The 22,760-nt window shown below is 45.8% G+C and overlaps 1 protein-coding gene across 2 annotated transcripts in view; it reads left to right on the top strand.

Annotated features, from left to right (window-relative positions):
- The window catches only part of acvr2aa (activin A receptor type 2Aa), a 34,192-nt gene extending 12,291 nt beyond the window's left edge, over positions 1 to 21,901 (top strand). The window contains exons 2-11 of one of the 2 annotated variants that reach the window (XM_080838960.1): positions 264 to 474; positions 2,276 to 2,379; positions 8,026 to 8,174; positions 14,332 to 14,475; positions 14,866 to 15,009; positions 16,156 to 16,301; positions 16,853 to 16,967; positions 17,159 to 17,297; positions 18,775 to 18,905; positions 19,777 to 21,901. In XM_080838960.1, the coding sequence (XP_080695086.1) occupies positions 264 to 474; positions 2,276 to 2,379; positions 8,026 to 8,174; positions 14,332 to 14,475; positions 14,866 to 15,009; positions 16,156 to 16,301; positions 16,853 to 16,967; positions 17,159 to 17,297; positions 18,775 to 18,905; positions 19,777 to 19,971 (1,478 nt within the window). In that variant the 3' untranslated portion in view covers positions 19,972 to 21,901. Of the gene's footprint in view, positions 1 to 263; positions 475 to 2,275; positions 2,389 to 8,025; positions 8,175 to 14,331; positions 14,476 to 14,865; positions 15,010 to 16,155; positions 16,302 to 16,852; positions 16,968 to 17,158; positions 17,298 to 18,774; positions 18,906 to 19,776 lie in introns of both variants that reach the window. The other variant, XM_080838959.1, reaches the window with a different exon arrangement.
- Positions 21,902 to 22,760: the final 859 nt, after the last annotated feature.

The following is a 22,760-nucleotide window of genomic DNA, read 5'->3' as shown; positions in this document are numbered from 1 at the left end:
GGGGGCCAGATATGTGAGACCGGTTGCAGATTACTGAAAACACGCTGGCAGGTGTCGTGTGTGATATTAGAGTCAGGGGTCTGTGGTGTGACTCATTTACTTGTAAAATACGATCGTTATATCCACCGCCGTCCGTGTCATCTTATGCCCTCACCTGGCCAGGTCTGTGAAGGCCGTGCTGCACTTACCCAGGTTATCTTATATCCTTCTCTAAAAGGAAGATGACTCATAGACTCTCTCTCCCCCTGTACCCCACTCTGTAGGTGCCATCCTTGGGCGCTCGGAGACGCAGGAATGTGTGCAGTACAGCTACCACCCCAACCCCGAGAGCCGCAGCAACAGGACGTCGGTGAAGCAGTGTGTGGGCGAGAAGGACAAGCGGGTGCACTGCTACGCCACCTGGAAGAACAACTCTGGCACGGTGGAGCTCTACAAACAAGGCTGCTGGCTTGACGATATCAGCTGCTACGACAGGTAAATTGCAGTCTCTGAAAACGATTGCTTGAGCACGGTCTCTTTTTCACTGATTTATTGAATCTTTAATTGGGCGTGGGTTCCTCCTTTGGCAGAACTAAATAAAACACAGAAAAGGCATTGCATGTTCTGCAAAGCTATGGCATGAGTGTATGATGATCTATAATTAACACAGGAGGAGGCCCCAGGCAATCAAAAGACCTGGTGTTGTGTTACATTTAATGATTAAGCCATAGGCTGCAACGTGGCTCACTGCACTGTGTGATCAGATTGCCATGGTGAAAATCAGAGGAGGTATATTTTCATCAGTGTTTTGCTCTGCACACAAATGCATCACCTTGCCCACTCTCTGATGTGAACCATAGAGGCAATAGTCAGATAAGTGTTTGTACAATAAACCACGTGATGAGGTTTCCTTACTTTGTGTCATCACTTTTGTGTATATGTATTCCCCACGATGCTTTTCCACACTCAAACTAATCCCCGGTTAACCTTTTGAGGTTAAAAAAGGTTGTTATCTTCTGAGATCTGTGCTTGTGTACGAACCATCACCTTCCTTTGCAATTCTGCTGAATCACGTTGCCTGTTTGATTTGAGAAAGTATGTGGGTGAACTTGTTCACTGGAGCGCAACATGTTTGGTATACATTTACAAAGGGTGGTTTGTGTGTTTTTTTTTATGTAACTTTAAATAGCTTTAAGTCCACAACAGCCTTTGAACTGAACGAACCCAGAGTGAGCACAGCACAGTGCTCCTACTGTAACCTTTTAGTTTTGGAGAACCCTGAAGCGTGTTCTAAAACATGTTAAAAGAATGTTGCATTACACAAACATATATGGTCTTCTGACCTTACTATCTTAAGTTATGAATCTGTCAGTGTTACACTCACGGTACACATTCCAGTTTCACAAAAATACCACTGACACCGTTTTTTTTGTCATCAGTTTTGTCAACAAAATATGTGAGTGTGTTGCCCTTTGCGTTGACCCCTGCTAAAGGCGGGTGATCCATCTCCCTTCATCAACACATCGCAGCCACCCGTCAGTTTGTCAGAGAGGCAGTTCCTGCTCACAGGGACAAGTGCTCTCTTCTCTCCGAGTACACATGGCGTGCAAGGTGCCCATAGCTCAAAGAGCAACAACTCGCTGTAGCTCAGAGCACTTGTTCCAGCATGCCGTTGAACCTGTTTACCTGCCGCCTGTTGTAACCGGATCGATTTTTTTATTTTTTTTTTGGGAACATGGCCGACGCATTGCCATGTCTTGGCTCCAGGTAGCTCGGCAAGCAGCACGTGGCACTTTTCCTCTCACTTTGTCCGAACACACACACACACACACGCTCAAATGTTTGCCTGTGTGTGTGTGGGCATTTGAGTGAGTGCTATTTGTCATCACATTTGACAAAACAGCTGAGTGCCCCCCCCCCCCCCCCCCCCCCCCCCTTCTTTTTATGAAAATGCCAAGGTCTTGTACACAGCTTCCAAAACTGTAAGATGGCAGCTTGAATGCAGGCATCATGTTCTGACAAGGAGACCAAGCCGCCACAATAAAAGCCCTGCAGGGAGCAGTTGTGTAGGTGTAGCAGGCTGTGTAGATGAACTGGGATTGCGGCCTCACCTTGTTCAGCAGATGCTTTTATCCAAAGTGATGTGCATTGCAGAGAGTGTGTATGGTTTATGTGTTGTGTTTGTGTTTGTGTTTGTGTGTGTGTGTGTGTGTGTGTGTGTGTGTGTGTGTGTGTGTGTGTGTGTTTGTGTGTCTATATAGACCCTTCCTAATGTTTTGTATTGGTTTTTTTCCAGTGCTGAGTGTGTTGAGAGGAAAGAAGTGAAGGACGTCTTCTTCTGCTGCTGTGAGGGGAACATGTGCAACGAGAAGTTCTACTACAACCCCGATACGGTTCCGCGTAAGAAATGTGACGTTTTTTTCTATTTTTTCCCCCCCTTGTGTCCTCAATGTTGCATGGTCCTATGCTTACGTACATTTTCATAGTCTCATGCACAGTGCACACACAAATGCAAACGCTATTTTGGCACTTCAGTGTACTTTCCTGTCAGTTTTGTACATTCAAACCGTCATTCAATTTCATTTTCTTAGGAGTTTTGGCAGTTGTTGGTTGTACAGTATGAAATGATTGAAAGTGGGTTGACTACATGTAACACATACAGCATTTCACCCATTACTGTTCTGATGGCTGAAAGGAATGTCCATGGGATTGTTCTGGGCTCTATAATAAGCTACAAATAGTTCAACACTTTGACTGTATAAATCATTCAGGGCATAGAGATGGGCAAAATGCGCATTGATTAGAACAGGTCGGCTCCTAGGTGGTTAAGCCCAGAAGATGTTAGCCATAAATGCTAACATCACTCGAACCAGCTTTGAGGTCAGGGTTAGGCTTAAGGTCAGGTTTAGGCTTTACGAACAGGGTAAGGGTAAGCTATCAATGTAAGGACACGAATAGACCAGATGCTGAATCAAATAACAAGTCCCTTTTGTAAAGACTGTGACATTAGGAGACATCCCACAGCAGGAGGACTTTGCTTCTGGTAGACATTTTGTGCTTTTTGTATTCTTTTTTGACAGATTTTTTCGGCATCGTTGACGGATTTTTCGGCATCATTCAGTTCTGTCCTTGTATAAGCCTATTTCTCACTTTCAAAGAGAATCTTTTTTGCCATTTCTACCAGGACACTCTCTTTCTAGCCGTAGGATTTCATTGCATAATACGGTATAGTAATAGGTATATTTGAGGGCTTAACAATACAGTTGTAGGGAACTACAGATAAAAGGTATTCTCAGTGGCCCCTGAGGGATGCAGCATTTTGAAGTCTTTCCATTCCATGAAATAGTTCATGTGCGTGGACACAATATGTAGGACGTAAAGCGGAATGAAAGCCATTCTGTTGTTTTGCGTTAAACCCGAAGAATAATGATGTCAGCCGGATTGGAATGCTTTCTACACACTATACAGTGTCACTTCACTCTTCTCCGGGCTGACGGTAAGCACCCTTTTAAGTGGGGATGATGGATGAAAAGCCGACCGCTGTCACTCAGCGCTCTCTTTGGCGAGCGTGTGCCGCTCCCCTCTGTGCATGCCGATGCTGTTGCGCTTCAGCGCGCCCCAGCGCTACGCAAGCCTTTTCTTTTGAGCTTTCCCTCAGGGGAAGATATCTCTGCTGCGCACAAATCCACTTTAGGAGCCCAACACAACAAAAACAGCAGCAGCAGCCGCTGCTGTGGTTAGAGGAGGGAAAAACAGGTTTCACCAGGAAGAGCGTAGCTGTCATAGCATGGCTTTGGAGGGCTGTGGGTCTGTGGTTATGGAGGTGGTGGCGGCATCACCCCGTGTCGTTTCCCTTTCCCTCTTGGTTGTTGTGTAACGTTGCACAACCAAATTGTGGGCATGGAAGCATCCTACTGGGATCACTCACCCTCCCCCCCCCCCCCCCCCCACCCCCTACACACACGCACACCCTGAAGCTCCTCTATCTAAAAGCACCAGAGGACACATTTATTATGCTCAGAGAATTTTAATTTTTATGCATGCCGCACCGGTCATATGCAGTTTAAAGACTATGCCATTTTCCCCATAGTCATAAACATTTTGTTAGGAATTTAGTAGCATGTAGCTGACTGCACAGATAGTTGGTGAGCGATAGCGATTGGGGCCAGAGGTGGCTGCCACGCTTCTTGCCACGCTAGGCTCGCGTGCCTCCATGGCACGCCTTGTGCCCAGAGCAGCAGAGATTGCCGTGTCTTTCAGATTACCAGAGCGGATCTGCCAGCTTTATCTCTGCTGAGCTAACCAGCCACACTGTTAAACATCCTCTTAGTGAAATGAGGGGTGGAGGAGGTGTTCGTGAGTTTTGACTCGCTGTGACATTGGTCAGCTGGCCACACACAGTAATATGCGTGTCCTCTTTAGAGGATGGGGGATGGATTTTATTATTATTATTTTTTTTCTCCGGCGTAGATTCCCCCTCCCTGCTTTGTTATGCGTAGTTTTCGGTTATTTTTAGATTTCCCTTGTATGTCCAACCTCCCCAAAAAAAAGGGAATATGAGGGCTGAATGCACCACACATACACACACCAATTCTGTCATCATTGAAAGTGCCAACCACGGGTAAATGTGTTCATCTGTGCACGCCTAAGAGGCAGGGGTTGAGGATTTTGTCGTCAGTGGTGGGGGGTCTCTGACTTATGCAATGGAAGACCTATTTCCAGCGTTGAGTCACTGCATTCGGAATGCCCTGGATGTAAATGCATCACCCCCACCCCCCAAAGAGCTGTGAGGCACACAGTCCTCTTTCTTTTTTACCCTAGCAACCGTGTGTTCAAAAGCGTGCGCACATACGTGTGTGTGTGTGTGTGTGTGTGTGTGTGTGTGTGTGTGTGTGTGTGTGTGTGTGTGTGTGTGTGTGTGTGTGTGTGTGTGTGTGTGTGTGTGTGTGTGTGTGTGTGTGTGTGTGTGTGTGTGTGTGTGTGTGTGTGTGTGTGTGTGTGTGTGTGTGTGTGTGTGTGTGAGAGAGAGAGAGAGGAGGAGGAGGAGCCTGCATGACCTTGTGACCGCGGAAGTTTCATGCTTGAGTGCGGTGTGTGTGTGTGTGTACAGCAGTGTGTGTGTATGCGTGTGTGCCTGTGTACAGTGTGGCAATCCTAATGCCCTGGAGAGAATGTGGGGGAGGGGCAGAGAGGTTTGGTTGAGTGGAAGGGGAGAGGGAGAGGGGTGGATGGAGTAGGAGGGGGAGGAGAGGGGTGGATGGTTGTATTTTTCAGATCACATGGGCTAATCCGGGGTCCTTAACCCACATCCAGCTTAAATGGACCGCTGGCAAAGAGAGGCACAAGAGAGGGGGGAAGAGAGAGAGGGAGGGAGAGAGAGAGGGAAAGGGAGAGGTTGCAGTTGCATCATGAACAGGACTTTAGAGATGGAAAAGAAACAAATCAACATTAACCATGCTATGCTATGCACCTCAGAACCCAGGGTCAGATGAGGCAAGCAGCGCACACCCTGGCATAGGGAGAGAGAGAAAGAGAGAGGGAGGAATAACGGAAGAAGAGAGGAGAGATGAGTGAGGGATGAGGAAGTACGCTGTGGTGGCACAAGCGCCTGCGAGATTAGAGTGGCGAGGCCACGTGGGAACAGTCAAATCTTATCTCTGGCACGGAGTGCCCGCTTACGACTGGCATGCAGTGAGGGGGGAGAGAGGGAGAGGGAGAGAGAGAGAAAATGAGAACGATAGAGGCAGAAGAGGAGGGGGGGGGGGGGGTAGACTTTGAAGGTTTGGAAGATGGGGGAGGGGGTAGAGATGAAGCGACCGAGAGAGAAACATAGAATGAAATGAGGATAAACATGTTGCTGTAAACATGGAGGGTGAGGTGTGTGTGTGTGTGTGTGTGTGTGTGTGTGTGTGTGTGTGTGTTTGGGTGGGGGGGGCAGAAGAGGGGGGAAATGAAAGAGATGGGAGAGGGAGAACAAGATGGAGGGCAAGAATGAGCGAAGAGGGGGGGGAAGATGAAGAAGGAAGAGGGTGAGAGAAAGAGAGAGATGGGCCCCTCACGCTCATTGAACAGGACACTGTCTCCTCCCGCAAACAGCTTTAGCTGAATGGATTTGCCAGGGCAGGGGAACAGTGCTGGATTGTGTGTGTGTGCGTGCAGGGCTCCCTCCACTCCTCTGACAGCCTCTTATGCTGGGTCTGGAATATTTCCCCCCATGTAATCAAAATAACAAGCTCTCTCAAATTTAAGATGGCTCAAGCAAACAGTGGATTTTGTTTAAAAAAAATATGTGCTCCCTCTCTCTCTCTCTCTCTCTCTCTCTTTTTTTCCCTTCAAGGGTATTAACATGGCTGCATGATGTGACTTTGCTTTCAACATTAAAAAAAATAACTTTCAAAATCAAATTACTCCATGTTTACTCCCAGTTTTTAATCCCCAGGAGTTTGGGGCTAGATTCGGCACTTGATACAGGCATTTGTGGTTTTGGCATACTGTGATATTTGTGAAAATTTAAGCAACTTTAAACAATGGTTTCAAACTAATTTTTTTCTTGTTATAACATGTAAGAAGACATTTGTATATCTCTCTAAAAATCCTTTTCAAATAATCATACTGTACTCAAAGGAGTTTTTTTAAACTGGAATATGTGCAAACATAAACTGAACCACAGTGACAAACTGTTGGTCACTTGAGGTGATTCTCAAATGTCTTTGGTGTGCTTTAAGCATAAACACTCTGAATCACTCCATTCACATAAACAAATAAATGGCCATCAAACATTTAAAACCCTGTCATGATTAGCCCCAACACTGATACCTTTGGATACTAAAGGCCTTATGCAGACACAACGTTTGTGAACACCCCTCCCCATCCTAACACAAAGCCCATTCACAAGGGAATGTCTTTTGGAGAAGAAAAAAAAACTCTTTCACTATAAACCTACACATGCAAACGTACATTTGGACAGAAATTACACTCTATAATCGTCCATATGCATGACACGGCATGTGTAGGCATACAATAAATAGCCTTAAGCACACACAACAAACTACTCAGAAAAATGACTCATGACTGGCCATGTAACACTACCTATTGCACATGAAAACACAAGGTTTGTTCAGTGTGGTGTAGTACTACTTGTCATAACACCACTAGCAAGTATGTTACGCTAAAGACATTGCTGTTAGCCTATACAACACCCAAATCTCCTTGTGGGATAGTTAGAAAGATATTTAAACTTCTATCATCCAGTTCCTCCTCAAATAGTAGTAGTAGTAGTAGTAGTAGTAGTAGTAGGCCTAGTAGTAGTTTAGCTCCATATTGTCTCAGTTTGCTTGGAATTTTAAAGCTTCATAAGAAAAAGTTCTCTCCATATCATATAAATGGGAGAGCTTGCCCCAAGATAAAGGAAATATACTTGGACCTTGCTTGAGTTTTGTTTACAATGGACTTTTCCCTGCATGGTCTATCGCCTCCCTCCTACAAAGTCTTAGCATGTGAATAGAACAGCTAAGGAAGGTTTGGGATAACGCTCTCCTTCTGTTATTGTGACTGAGAGATGTACATACTTGAACATTTTGCTTATTTTATGTGGTACATAAAGTCATTTTATTTATTAGTGTATTAATTGGAAGGAAAATACTTTTAAGGTTTACAGCAAGACCTTTATCGCATTGGTGTGACAATGTGGTGCAAATATTGTATTTGAGATTCAATGCAAAATTGGAACAATTTTTTCTCTGCTTCTGCAATGATGCTACCGACTTCAAGGGGTTAAATTGAGTCTAACACCCACACTACCACTGGCCACATCTGTCTCTGAGGTCTTACGCCGAGAGGTAGCTCCCCTGCTCATCTGCAGTGGTGTCAGTGATAACAATCAGTGTCTGGTATCAGTCTCTTGTGTTTGCACTGTGCACTTCTCCCAACGTTTATCAAGATCTGGCCTGAAATTGCCTGTTTTGACATTCCTTTCCATCTCTCTCTTCTTTACCTCCCTCCCTCTCTTTTCTGCCCTCTGTGTTTCTCTCTCCTTGCATCCGACAGCTGACCCCATCCCGCCGAAGCCCCCGCTGTTCAGCACACTGCTCTACTCCCTGGTGCCCATAATGGGCATCGCTGCCATCGTCCTCTTCTCCTTCTGGATGTACCGGCATCACAAGCTGGCCTACCCACCAGCCCTGGTGCCCACGCAGGTAAGAAAACCGGACAGCTCCATGGGATTTCTGGTGCTCAATTGCTATTTTCCAATGGACAGTGAATCTCTTAGATAACGTCACTGCTTTTCTTATTTCTATTGAATTTCACGTACTGTCCTTTTTGCAGAATGATTGATTAGAAGTGAGTTCTGTTCCTTGGATGGCTAAATTGCACTGTGATTATTGTCCCTGTCAGTGACTCACATTTAGATACTGAAAAAATGCACCTTGGCTGTCCATGTAATGCTCTCCACTAACATGCAGCTCTGGGTGTCAAACCACTGGTAAACGTGTTTGTGTGCCTGTGTGTGGGTGTGTGACAAAAGAGAGAGAGAGAGGGAGAATGTGTGCATTCCTTTTTATGCGTGTGCCCTGAGCGTAGCCTCTCCATCCTGCCGTTGCATGTCTCAGAATCGCCTGTCATTTTGGGAGATTTGCTCCCCCCCTTGAGTGGCAGCTCCTATTGACACGAACGACAGTAATTTGTTGATCTAATGTGCCCCAGTGTCACACACCCCCTCCCGCTCTAGCACACACGTCCATCAGTCACATAACCACTGAGCCCACACGGAACAGACCATTCAGAGTGCTCTTTATGAAGTTTCTCCTCCTGCTAATACCTGTAGTAGCAGTATAACTCTCATAGTTTCTGCACAGTGGATGGATAGACTGGTGAATAAACGAAAGCTAATACCCCTCGGTTTCTATCCTCTCTCCTTGCTATCCATGTTGCCTTTATTGCTGAAAGTTTTGCACTCCTTCCCAAATAAGATGACTGAGTCTGTTTTTAGTTAGGCGTTTTTTTTTCTTATTTCTGCTGTATTGTCTTTCTGAAATTCTTTTCTCTCGACAATTATTAGCTCTTTCTTAGCATCGACCTTTTGTAACCTCTCCATCTGTGAGTGCAGAGGACACGGGAGCGGTGCAGAGTGCCCTGCCCTTCTTCCTCTGTATCCTGGCCTCTCTCCTTTGCTATTTTTTGCCAGAGTGATTATGAGTGGGATTCTGCACATGCCCTGTTTTCCGAGGGATTTGTCATGGCAGCGCAAGCGTCTCAAGTTGCTACAGATTTATCCCCCCACCTCACCACCCACCGGAGGTTGGAGGTTAGGGCGACCCCGCAGTGAGCCGGTTTCCAAAGAGGCTCTCGAAGCTTAGCTCCTCCACCTCTCCACTACTCCCCAAACGGTTCCATCACAGCAAAGCCTTCTTCAATGGGTTTGGCAGGAAGCAAGTGACCTCACGCTGGCCCCTTTGCGTCCTTGTGCCCCATGGCTTCTACGTTTTTTCCTCTTCAAGTGGTGATGTGAAATGACTGGACTGGGCCAGTAAAACCAACATGGTCGCTATGTGGCATAGTTTTTTTTTCGGCTTCCCAGCTGTCTATTTGAATCAGCGTGTGCGAGAGGCCACGGTAGTAGTAAAATGAGGAAAGACTCCATTCAAACACCTTGCCTATTTGCTCAGTGAGTGCTTGCCTCTTAATCAAAATAAGTGCGTAGATAATAAAACCTTAAATCACAAAGTGAATTGTGGCTTGTTTAACACCCCGTTTTGAAATGACGGTCAGCTGTCTGGCAGGATCCTTTGACTTGCTGTGTCACTGTTGCCAAAAAGAACAGTTTTTTCCCCTCTCTTTTTGTATGAAGCAAAAATAGCTTCAGTATTATCTCATCGCTCATGTAAAGTGTCTGTCATTCTTCTTTTGAATTTCGACTGGGTGCATCGGGGTCATGGCGTTGTGTTGCCACAGGACCTGGGAGAACTTCAGCGGTGTTTGAACTTCTCACGTTTCACACTTTGTTTCTGTTGATGGATGAGTCACCGCGCTTGTTAAAGGCATTTACACGAGGCCATGATGGGGCCCCGCGATCTGCTTGCGCTGTGAAGTAGGCATGGCCACAGAAGAAAATCACAGATTTGTACAGTACGATGGCAGAACATCTCTGCTTTGGTACAACAGAACTGTAAGCAACAGCATTGTTGCTTCTCAGAGTTTTGTTGTCATTAATTTGTCCAAACAAACATGAAAAGGAAAAATCTAATGTGTTGCATAGCAACACAAACATGTTCTAGGCAGTTTTTAAAGTTCAGAACAAATAATATCATCAGATATTCAAACTCGATGTGTTGCTTGTCTCAAAGTCAATACTGTAATCTAACCTATAATAAAACATGCAAAGTGGAGCAATGCAGTTAGTTATTAAAATGCCCCAGTGCATTCATTTAGTATTCCAGCACCCATGAAATGTCTCGTCCAATCAAATCAACAAAAACAGTCAACAAGAACTTACTGCTGTAGAATCATAAATACCCTCTTAGTGTTGATGACTAGGACAATCAGAGAGTGGGAGTAAGACGGTAAAGACAGAAAAAATAGATGGAGGGAAATCTAGTGCCTAGTCTGGCCTTTTAACCGCATTAAATGGTTCACTCCACAGTGAGGACTTGGGCCAGTTGTTTTCGACTCTTTGCCTTTTGAAAACCGCCTAGGTGAAAAGCTCAGTCGGGCAGCCACTCGGAGCTACATAAACCACTGAGTGTGCCTAATGTAACTCAGGCTCTTGAAGGTGCCAAGGTCAGTATTGCGATAGGTCTCAGAGTTTCATTGCTTACTTTCATTGCATTCTGGATAGTTGCTGTTTCTTTACGTGTGAAATCCTGCAGGTCTTGTAAACGTCCCCCTGCAGTCCGCCTCTTCCCTCGGCTCTTCATTTCATGGTCGAGGTATGTTACAGTCGGGAGCCGTATCTCTGCAGTGACTGTAGCACAGTGTAATCGACTTGGGAGGAAAGGACTAGTCATGTTCTCAAAGGGATGTTATGATCATGAACATGTCATGTAAAATTTGAGATCCAACTGTTGTCCATGACTGTTGTCATGTAGACTATAGTCTCGTAGAGGACAAACCTATCTCCGGTACAGGATGCTTCAACTGGGTAGAAGCATTAGGAGTGAATGACATCCTCTGCTAAAGCGTCACGGGTAGAGAGCAAATTCTTGATGTTGTCAAGGCCATCGCCGAGGGCTCTGGTTACCTCACTCGCTGAACCCACAAGGGGCAGACATGGTGGAGTAGTGGGAACGTGCGAGGCAGAGTTGATCCAACAGCCTTGACAGATGAACACTGGGGAAAAAAAATACATGCTCACACACACACACACACACACACACACACACACACCTGGTGTCCCATTTAGGCTAACATCTTCTGATTAAGCACCTCGAATGAAAACCAGTAATGTCTTTGTTTCTGCCTTTCTTTCCTGGATTAGCACGCCTTTCATATCATGATAGAGGTAAGACTCTGCTTGTACCCATCAGTTATTTATTCTCTATTTTTTATCCTTTGGTAAGTCTTTCATTTTCTTTCGTCACCCTTTTTTTTTTCACAAAACAAGCCTCTAAGCTAGAGGCAAAAAAAAAGCCACCACCCCACACATTGATTTCTCACTTTTGTGATGGTTTGGATACAGAGGATGTTGTTTTTTTCTTTTTTTTTTCTTTGCACGGATAAGTGTAAAATCCTTTGTTCTTATTGGGATGTTTAGGCCCAGGGGCCAGGATTGAAGTGCATGCTCTCGTGAGGGAAGGATTCAGTGCACGTCCCGGAGCATGTGGTGAATGCAATGCAAAGATGGCTTCCTCACCCTCACTAAATGTGAAGTATATTATGGGTGGAATGAATGCAGGGGTGCCGCAGTGTAAGATGTATGAGGCCTGCTGTTAGGCAACATTTCGCCTACTGAGTGATAACAAATGTCATTTACGACCACATTCCACAGTCAACTGATCGTGTGTGCGTGTGTGCGTGTGCGTGTGTGTGTGTGTGATGGAGTGAGAATTGTAAGTCTGCTTAACTTGATGGACTGGTTTAATTCACATTTCTCATGGAGTGTTTAGTGGGCAGAGTTCAAAGTGTCAGAGTGAGGGGGGCAAATGGAGATGCGCACTGTCAGGGGCGACTGAGGGAGCATGTTTGAATGCACTGGCAGCAGTATGAGGACACTGCGAGAGCATGTTTGAATGCACTGGGGTCAGTATGAGGACACGGAGAGAGCATGTTTGAATGCACTGGCAACAGCAGTAGGCGCCAGTATGAGGACACAGATTTGTGTCTCTGCGGCACTGGCACAGTGTTAACTGGAGCACCACTGCTACTGGTAAAGCACACATCAGGAATAGAATGGACCCCCTCTGTCTTTCTTCCTCTCTACTTCACACCTAGACACACACACAATCTCTCTCTCTCACACACACACACACACACACACACACACCCCCCCAAGAGTCTGTGAACACCATTTTTTCAGAGCATAGTGTTGCTGTGCTGACTATATGCTGGGCCTAAAGCAGAAACCTAGTCCTATTAAATTACCTGTTAGTAGGTTCCCCATTTCCACAAAAAGCAGAATACCTCATAAACCTGACTCCATACGTCAATAGCCCATAGGGACAGCTCCCCAATAAAAACCTATTGTTGCCAAATTTTACAACTGCCTAATGACGACCACTCAGGTAAATGGAAAAGTAAACATGACCTAGAATAGTGATGGTGAGGGAGAGAATGTGTGTGTATTGATGTGTGTGTCACAGAAAAAGAGTGTGTGTGTGATTGAGTGAGTGAGCGAGCGTGTGTGTAAGTGATTGAGTGAGTGTGTGTGTGTGTGTGTGTGTGTGTGTGTGTGTGTGTGTGGGGGGGGGGGGGATAGTGGGAACGATGGATGGTGGGTGTAGGTTGGTATTTCTGTGCTTCTCCCTCAGGCTCTGCAACCAACCTCGCTCTCTCACTCTCACTCACTCTATCTCACTCACTCTCCTCCCATGATGCTGTCCTGAGGGTAGCTGCTGTTCAACTGCACAGTGCAATTTCACAAATATTCCCTCATTGCGCTCTCCTAGGTGGGCGTTCCAACATAGCATGATGGATGTTTTGCCCTCACATGTACTTCTGTACCTCTCTTTTCTCTCTCCCCCTCTCTCTCTCTCTCTCTCTCTCTCTCTCTCTCTCTCTCTCTCTCTCTCTCTCTCTCTCTCTCTCTCTCTTCTGTTTTTCTCTCTTTTTTGTCTGTTTCTCTCACTTTCCCTCTGTTCACTCACTGTTGTTCATTTACTCCTTTTTTCTCTGTATTTCATTGCTCATTCCTTTGGAGCAGTCACTCAAACATGCACAGACACACACACACACACCAGCAGAGCTTGGTCTTGGGTGGTAGCCATTAACGACCACCTCCACTGTTTGGCATTGAAACCGTGGCAGCTCGTTCGCCTAATTGATGCACAAACAGCCCCCGTTACAGCAGCTTCTTCTGGAAGCCCTACATGCCTAACAGAGTCTGTGATGTATAGCGAACCATCCTTTTTAGAAATCTCTGCAAAGGGTGCATAGAGTGGTATCTGAAGTCTGCCAGCACTCCAGGTCCTGCCTGAAGCAGAGCTCTAAAGCAGGGATTTTGCTTGGTTTGAAAAGGGAGTGAAACTGCCCCAGCGGGATTAGGAAGCCCTCCCATTGTTATTTTGCTGATGGAAAAAAAAGGAATTGATAGGAAAAGGTCAGAGTAGGTGTGTGTTCAGGGTCGTATTCGTACGCTGTGGCCAACGAGCGCGGGGTCAAAGACACAATGGCTGCCTAACGAGGCGGACGCTCGGGAAAGGTCGTCGTTGTGCTCCGTGCCAGCGCTATGTACAGTGGTCAGCAGTGTGCTAGTGTTGCACTCTCCCCCAATGATCCCAGTGCTGTAAAAGCCCCCTCGCCATACCCCACCCCCCCCCCCGCCTCCCTCTTTCAGCCAGCCAGCTCTTGCCTCCAAACTAGGTCAGCCTCTATCCACCCTGTAGTCCACAGGCAGTAGTTATGGATTATATTTAACAAGCTCAGGACTTCAACTCCCATAAGCCCCTTCTGTCAGAGCTTTATGAAGCTCAGCACCAGTGAAAATACCCCGCCCCCCAGCTCCACATCGCTCCCCTTCTCTCTTGGCTTAAAGGAAGGCCCTCACCACACTGCGCCAGTGATGGCAGCTTTAGCCATAGCTCTCTCTCTGCAGATTGTGTACCAAGATGGCCACAGACCTACGTCACTGAGAACCACCCCTTAATTTCTCTATTTTTCTCCCTCCCTCTCTCTCTCTCTCTTTCTCTAACGCTCATCTAGGACCCCGGACCCATGCCCCCTTCCCCCATCCTGGGGCAGAAGCCGCTGCAGTTGATTGAAATCAAAGCCAGGGGGCGCTTCGGCTGTGTGTGGAAGGCTCAGTTGCTCAGCGATTACGTAGCCGTAAAGATCTTTCCCATTCAGGTAGGGAGGCCGTCCTCACAGGTCACGGGCTCCAAAGCTGCAGCGCTAAGCCTGCCAGGCTAATCCACTAGCACAATTACTGGGCTAATTACTCAGCCTCTTCACAGCCTCCATATGAATTGGCACAAATTCTAAATGAGCTTACATTTGTGTTGTCATGCACCTTGGCCGTAATCTACTGTAATATTTTTATATCTTGGTGAATGTTAACCTGTCTCTCCCTGTTTTGTTGACAACATTTGAGTGTTTGTTGTGTAGATTTAATCATTATGACTCTCCATTTAATATGAATTTTATCAAACCAATAATTATAATCGATTTTGTGTCTACATTGTCTTTATTTTGCATGACGCGTTAAATGTCCCGGTTGCGTGCACTTTCTTTCACTAGGACAAGCAGTCGTGGCAGAACGAGTTTGAGGTCTTTACCCTGCCTGGCATGAGGCACGAGAACCTCCTGCACTTCATAGGAGCCGAGAAGAGAGGCAACAACCTGGACATTGAACTGTGGCTGATCACCGCGTACCACGATAAGGTGCGTCTCTCTCTCTCTCTCTCTCTCTCGCTCTATCTCTCTCTCTCACTCCTACAAGCATCGGAGGTCCCCCCCCCCCCCCCCTACAGTTTCCTGACTTCTCCCTGTCCCTTTCCACGTCTGAGACAGCTGTGGACGGGTGAGAAGCGAAGCCTTTTGACCTTCCCTGTGGCTCGGCTCCCATCTTACCCTGTTGGTTTTACTCATTCAATTACTTTGAGTGAGGCTCATTTCAGTGTAATTGAATTTGGCCGCCGTTTCACAAGGCTACAGTGGGAGCCTCGCTGGTCGTTCTGCCCCCATCCCAACTCGTATCACCTGACCGATGGAAGTCATAAGGCCTGTGGAGAATGCAATTAGGGCCATTATCAAGTGAGACAGGGCATAATACACAAACCTAAGTAACTTACGTGAAAGTAACCAAAGCAGTTTAAGTGTAGGTTAAAGCAAGGAAGAGCCATCCTGCCGTATATTTATCCTGTGGCTTTAACGAGTTTTGGGCCCATGGGGGAGTCTAATGGAAAATGTGTCTGCCAGTGGATTATGACTGTCCCTCCCAGTTTCACTTCCCGCTGAACTTTGACCCCTCCTGCCACTGTAGACATTTATGGCTTTAGGAGTGCTTTAATATGTAATTTGCCAGTGGAAGTACTGGAAAATATTTACAGAAGACCGGACCCAACAAAAATCCAATATATTGTTAGTTCAGTGGCCACTTTAGTTGTACAAACCTATGGGATATACTTATGGTTAAGTTGCCCTAACTGGGATTTAGCAACATACCTTGCCTAACCAGGCTCTACTGCTACTGCAAGGGCCTTTTAAGTTGGGGCGCTGTATTTCAAGTCAGTTGTACGGCTGGCAGTGAGAACAATGACCTTTTACCTTGTGCAAGCTCGTTCCCCACAGGAGGGCCTCACACAACCTGTGCCACAGTGCAAGTTTCTGCCCCCTAGTGGTGAAAAAAATAACACTCCAACCATCATTAATATACATTCCTCCTAGCTTTACTGTGAGAGTGATCAGCTGAGGAATGATAATATGCCTTTACACAAGAAAACTTTGTTAGTATTTAATTTTTTGGTTTAGTGTTATCCTGTGACATTGTGATTTGTATTAATCTGCATGCACCTTCTTGTTGCACAGGGTTCTCTGACTGACTTCCTGAAGGCCAACGTGGTGTCCTGGAGCGAGTTGTGCCATATTGCCCAGACCATGGCTCGTGGGCTGGCCTACTTGCATGCTGACATTCCTGGCCTGAGAGATGGCCACAAGCCCGCCATCGCCCACCGGTCAGTCCCACATCACTTGTCCCTAGTCACAATCAGGCGGCTGCTGCTGCATCACTTTACCTTTTAGATTTAAGAGAATATTTTTTCAACATTTATGATTGACAGGAGGTTAAAGATATAAAGCATTGTTAACTTACAAAGTACAAGTTATACCAATATTGCATACAGGGGTGTTTGGACACAACAGTGTAGAATGTTGATAGTATTACAGAGCTTTGGTTAGAGACGCTTGAAATTAGAATTAGATTTATTTTTAGTAAAATGAAGAATATTAAAAGAACATTCTATTTACAGAACACTTATAGATGGAGTGCTAAAGTAATGCACATTGGTGGAACTAAGACATTTCCTGACATTGTTTTCATAGCCAAGACCTTGCACTTAAGTAGCGCTCAGGCTGTTTCTGCTGTTTCTCTCATCAGTAGCTGCACTTTAATGCCTTTGCCTTAAAAGGCTCACATGGCTCAAATCTCTAAGCCTAATTGTCTTTAACATGCCTCTGTATCCCTTTCATATCCCTCTGTCCCCCCCCCCCACACAAACACACACAGAGACATCAAGAGCAAGAACGTGCTGATCAAGTCCAACCTGAGCGCCTGCATTGCAGACTTTGGCCTGGCCCTGAAGTTCGATACTGGCAAGTCAGCTGGAGACACACACGGGCAGGTGGGTACTCACAGAGCTCTTAGGAGCAGTGAACCAGTCCAGATACTTACTAACGCTTGGAAGGCGTGAAAGGAACACTGAGGCTTGGCTCATTGTCTGAAGTGGCACTCCTGGCTTGTGTGGCAATGGATGTATTGTAAACCCTTGAGCCTCTAACCCTAAATCTGACTTCTGACCTTTCTGGTCTAAAGGTGGGGACGCGGCGGTACATGGCACCAGAGGCACTGGAGGGCGCCATAAACTTCCAGCGGGACTCTTTCCTGAGGATAGACATGTACGCCGTAGGCCTGGTGCTGTGGGAGCTCGCTGCACGCTGCACGGCTGCTGACGGTAAGACATCCTGTGACATGGACACCCTAAAGCAAGGTCCAGGCCTGCTAACTAAAGCATGTGTAGGTGATGAGAGGTTCTAGAAATAAAGTGATGAGAAGTGATGGTTCTAGAAACAAAATTTCCAGTTGGAGACCCTTAAAAAGCTGATCACGCTGATTTCTGTGTCATTGCAGTAGTTAGTAATCTTGGATCGGATGTGGTGTTTTTGAAAGGGAAATTATTTGTTTACAGTACAGGATGAGGTTGGGTTTCTTCATGTAGGTCGCAGAGGAAGGTTGAAATCATGTGAACAGATAGATGTTTGTATGGGGAGTTACTTCTCTCAAAGAGTCTTGACACTGGCATTCACTGGTTTATAATTTAAATTCCAGTCTGTAATAATTCCATGCAGTTTGACCCCGGCTGTCGTAATACAGCTTTGTTATGAGAGAACAACAATCCAATGCCGGGAAGTTGCGTCCATCAGATTAGGCCATTTAGGGCTTTAGGTCTTTTTTTCCCCCCACTGATGTGAGGTCATACATGTTTCGTGTCCTGGGGGTAAAATACCCTGAACTGGCCTCCGACCTGCTACAGGGCCAGCCTTTTCAGCCCGCTCACTGCCTGTGACTTTGCCCAGGGTCTCTGCCATTGATTATTACTGTCTGGCATTGATGGAGCCACTCCATGCCATATGGGGAGAGGGGATGTTGTGGTGAGGGTCGTCATGTGTGACGACCTTCTCTGATCCCCACTGATGGGTTATTTGTTTTTGTCCACACTAAGGTTATATGCACAAAGGGCTGCTTCCACAAGAGTTTTTACCCACACAAAACTTGGCAAGTGAATGTGTTGTATAAAGATGCAACCATCCAATTCAAAGAATGTGTTGTTCTGAGCACAGAGGGTCTATGTCTCACAACTCAACCCTTAGTGTTTGTTTGGTGATGGCAGTAATGATTTCGAATTCTGTGTGGTTCAAGCAGCGCAGAAAACATGAATTTGGCGCCCCCTAGCGCTCATGCTGCCCTCCGAATGTGATATGGATTTACTCCAAAATCCACTTAATAAACAGTAAATATCAACTATTTTTAAAAAGCAAAAGCAAAATGTTCTCAATGAAAAGATTTCAGACAAAATTACATTGTATAAGCAAATCATCTGGGTGACTAGTCTCGACCTTGGTTGTGTCAAATTAAGTAAACAATACAGTTGTGTGTGTGTGTGTGTGTATATGTGTGTGTGCTGAGTCTGACAGTGTTTTGTAACGGCCTATTCATAAACCAATTATAAGTGGTTCGTTGTTTTTTTTATTGGTTTATCATCAGCAAGAACACTGGAGCACAGGGTGCAGATTCATGAATGATGGTTTTATACATTTATACATTTTATACAACAAATTTGGATAAAAAGATTGCTTAATGCTGACTGTCTTAATCTGTATTTGTCTCCTAGCCGTCTAAAGTCTCTTGTGTGTTCTGTGTTCACTCCTCAGGCCCAGTAGACGAGTACATGCTGCCCTTCGAGGAGGAGGTGGGCCAGCACCCCTCGCTGGAGGACATGCAGGAGGTGGTGGTGCACAAGAAGCTAAGGCCCACCCTCAGGGAGTGCTGGCAGAAACACCCGGTGAGCCCCAGCCCCTGAACACACACACACACACACTCACACACTCACACTCACACACTGGAACTGGACGCGACAGAGCCAGCAGGCCTTCAGACACACACAGCTCGCCCAAGATTAGGGTTCATATATTAAGATGGAATAAAGGAGTGGGGTTTGCACAACTTGCTTTTTATAGAGTGATTAATCATTAATCATAACTCCTCCAGTATTGTCCCTGCCACCTCCTGCTGTTACTCAGCCTTTCCACAAACAAGGCCTTTTGTCCAGGCACTTCAAAATCGGTGTCAAGCATATACAGCATAGGTATAGCATTTAAACTTTTTTATAAACTTTTTTATTTAAGTTTGCGACCTAAAATAGTACGAGAAGTGACTGGAGGAAAGCGTCGTTAATTAGACCATTGAAGGTCGTTCCAGCTGCTTCAGTGGGCTCCAGCGGTGGCAGCCAGGTGTTTCAGCTCTGGGCCCGACGGGCTCATTTCATTCACACTTCTAATTATACGGACCATGCTGGGACATAGAGGAGGTGTCAGTGTGGATTTATGTGGCACAGTCGTATCATTTAGTCTACACAACTCTGGGAGAAACGGGAGATGGTGTTCAGCGAGCAATTATTCTGTATTCCAGTGTTTTTCTTGAGTTTTTGGGACTGTCAAGAGTAAGTTGTCAGGTGACACGCCTGCATTATTCTGTCTCTCTCTCTCTTGGGCTCTTTACTCCCTTTTTATTTTCACTCTGTCAGTTTACATTTCTCTACTCTTTCTCATCCATCTGTCTGGCTGTGCATCTGTCTCTTCCTCCCTCCACTCTCAATCTCTCCTTTTGATCATCTGTTGCTTCTCTCCTCACTCTCTCTTTCTCTGCCCCTCCAGGGTCTGGTCATGCTGTGCGAGACCATCGAGGAGTGCTGGGACCACGAGGCAGAAGCGCGGCTGTCGGCAGGCTGCGTGGAGGAGCGCGTGGTTCAGATGCAACGGCTGAACAACGTCACCGCGCCCGAGGAGATTGTCACCGTGGTCACCATGGTCACCAACGTGGACTACCCGCCAAAGGAATCTAGCCTCTGACTAGCCGGAGGCGCTGCCTGAGAAACAAAAACAAACACGGACGCAAAAAAAATGAAATTATAAGAGAAAAGAAGATGTGATAAATAAACAGAGAGACGACACAGATAAACCCAATGAACCCAGGAACGCACTGGTGGCGTCCCCCAACCCCACCCACCCCACTCCCAACCCTGGATTGTACATACAGGCAGGAGGACAGTCACGTGGTTTATTCACTGAAAGGACATAGGCCTACTCCAGGTCTTACCGCATAGCTACATGTGTGCCTAACGACTCTTTTTAGGGTCCTTTGGACACAGTTGGGGGAAGTCCACGGAGCCGAACTCTTTAAGGGGAGCCCTCACTGCATGGACACTCTTGTTCACTACTTGACGACTGGACGGCTGTATTTAAAAAGTCAAACTTCCGCGGATGTCCCTTGTGGAAAGGAACAATGACGTCCTTTACAGAGTAAGAGAAGAGGACAACGAGCATCAGCTCACTGTTCATTTCATTTCAGTATGAATAATAAAAAAAGGGTAATGTTGGTTTTTAAATGCATCAGTTGATCTTGTGTTCTCACGAATGACTATTGCAATGCCAATAAGAAACAGCTTCTGAATGTCTAGTGTATTGCTGCTGTACATAAACTATATCAGAGAGAGTGAGATGTCACAGAAATCAAAAGTTTTTTTAAGATTTGCTTTTTTTTTCTGAAGCATTTCTTAACAGAAAATAATTACCAACCTCTTTCTACAAGGTATACCTCAGTCTCTCATCAGATCGATAAAACTTTTATTCTCAGCACTAAAACAGCAAAACACTATGGAGCATTTAGATGACCTATGTTAGGCAGTGAAGACTTTTAAACACTTGCAGGGGTGTAAGAGTTCTTTTTTTCCAACAAATCTGAGTATGCCAAGATGAAAAGGCCATTCATAAACCAGTATTTCTGCCTTTTTAAGATCTTTTTGTTTCTGCTTTTTTTTCTTCCCCCCTGCTGTTGATAATGTGACCATCCCTCTCCTTTTTTAATCATTGTGGTGATTGTTATTTTATGTTTGATTGATTTTTAGAGAGATTGAGAAGAAAAAAAAGATCCCTGAAAATATGAATTTAGTGAAAATGACATGAAAGCACTTAACCCGTTTGTAGAATTGCAGTGTCCACAAAATGATTGACGTATGTGCATGCCTTTTGTGTTTGTTTTGTTTCTTTTTTTTGTCTCTTTATATGTGGGGCTGATGGGTAGGGAAAGTATGACACTGGTATATGTTATGGAAACATTTTAATGTTTTATGTTGTTTGTTTTTCATTTTCTAAAGCCGATTTTATCTCCCGTTATCTGCTGTCCGGGCGTTGCTCGAGTTTTTGTACCTTGTCTGCATTGGTGGAGACGTTCTCCTTTCCCTTGTGTCTGCTGTGATCACTGTACTTCAGTACGTCTCAGGAAGCTCTCTGGCCCTCTCCTCTCTCCCTCCTCCCTCCCTCCCTCCTTCAGCTGCTCTCATTCTGGTGCCACAGATATACTCACCTTTTGGGTTTATATTTTATTTTATTTTGTCAGAGGGGCGTACATATACACAGTCATGCACACTCGCAGGACTTTCAGGCTAATGCTTAGGGACAGTTTGATGGTTACTTGCTCAGACCTCCCCCCTTAGAGTATGGAGGAAGGGATGTTTGTATGCCACGCCATGCTGACTCGTATCCCATTGCACCCCAACTGCCGTCTGGAGGCACTGGTGCAACTACAGGTTCTGCGCTGTGGGCAATGTGGCGGATTCTCTCCCATGCTTCTGTTGCTGCTCTCCAACTAGTCTGTTGTATTGCTCTAAGACCCCCTTCCGTATCTCCCTGATAATCTCAGTGTACGTTTGTTTTACCACGTAAAGAACTATTCAGGGACACTCTGACAGATTCTGGTCTGCCTACTTTTATGCAGTTGAGCTTCACTGGAGAAGGGGGGGGGGGGGGAGGGGGCATGTGCTGGCCGACCACCACCAAAGCCTAGACTGGTAAATGTAGCATCTGGACTTTGATCAGCTCTACGCTAGCTGCTTCTTAAGTCACGCAGATGCTCTGCAGAATGTGGGAACGTTAGGCGAAAAGGAAGATCTAACAAGACGCTGTGCCAACGCCAGGCTGGGACCAGACTAGTGGCTTCTTGAGATTGGGGTAGTGCTTTGGTATTGGTCTGAACAGGTGTCAGCCCTGTTGCCTGTGTTTAATGTGATGCATTGGGGGGGTGGGGGAGGGGAGCTGTGGTGATGACCGATGGCTTGGACGTACTCTCAGGACCTCAGTGAGGTGATTGTAGAAGTGGGTTGTATGTGTGTGGGGGAGGAAGAGACAGCGAGTCATGCAAGCAGGGTGGGACAGGGGAGGCGTATATGCAATCTCTCAGATTTGTCAGTATGCATCTATGTAGCCATGTTCTCAAAGCTTTTTTGGCTGAGAGGGTTTCCAGTATTATTTTTGAATGTTGATTTTATTCCCTTTCCCCTCCTGTTTATAAAACACTAAAGTTTTTATTTGTGGGCTTCGCATGACGGGACTGATGGCTGTTCGGTGGTTGGTTGTGGTGTCCAGGTGCTTCGCTGCCACATACATGCATCTCCGTCTGTGAAATGTCTTTCTTTTTTTCACGTGACGAACAAGAGTTTTATTTAAGTCAGTCAAACAGGAGCATGAGCCCTATCATTTTCTGTCAAAGAAAGCCAAACCTCCCCAACATGATTATCAGATGACTGGATTGCAAATGCACACTTATGTATATATGAATGTTGTTTTAGATTGTGAATCTAGCA

Source organism: Sprattus sprattus, assembly GCF_963457725.1.
Source record: "Sprattus sprattus genome assembly, chromosome: 5".
NCBI lineage: Eukaryota > Metazoa > Chordata > Actinopteri > Clupeiformes > Clupeidae > Sprattus > Sprattus sprattus.
The sequence above is the reverse complement of the archived record's forward strand: the minus strand, read 5'-3'. Positions and strand labels throughout refer to the sequence as shown.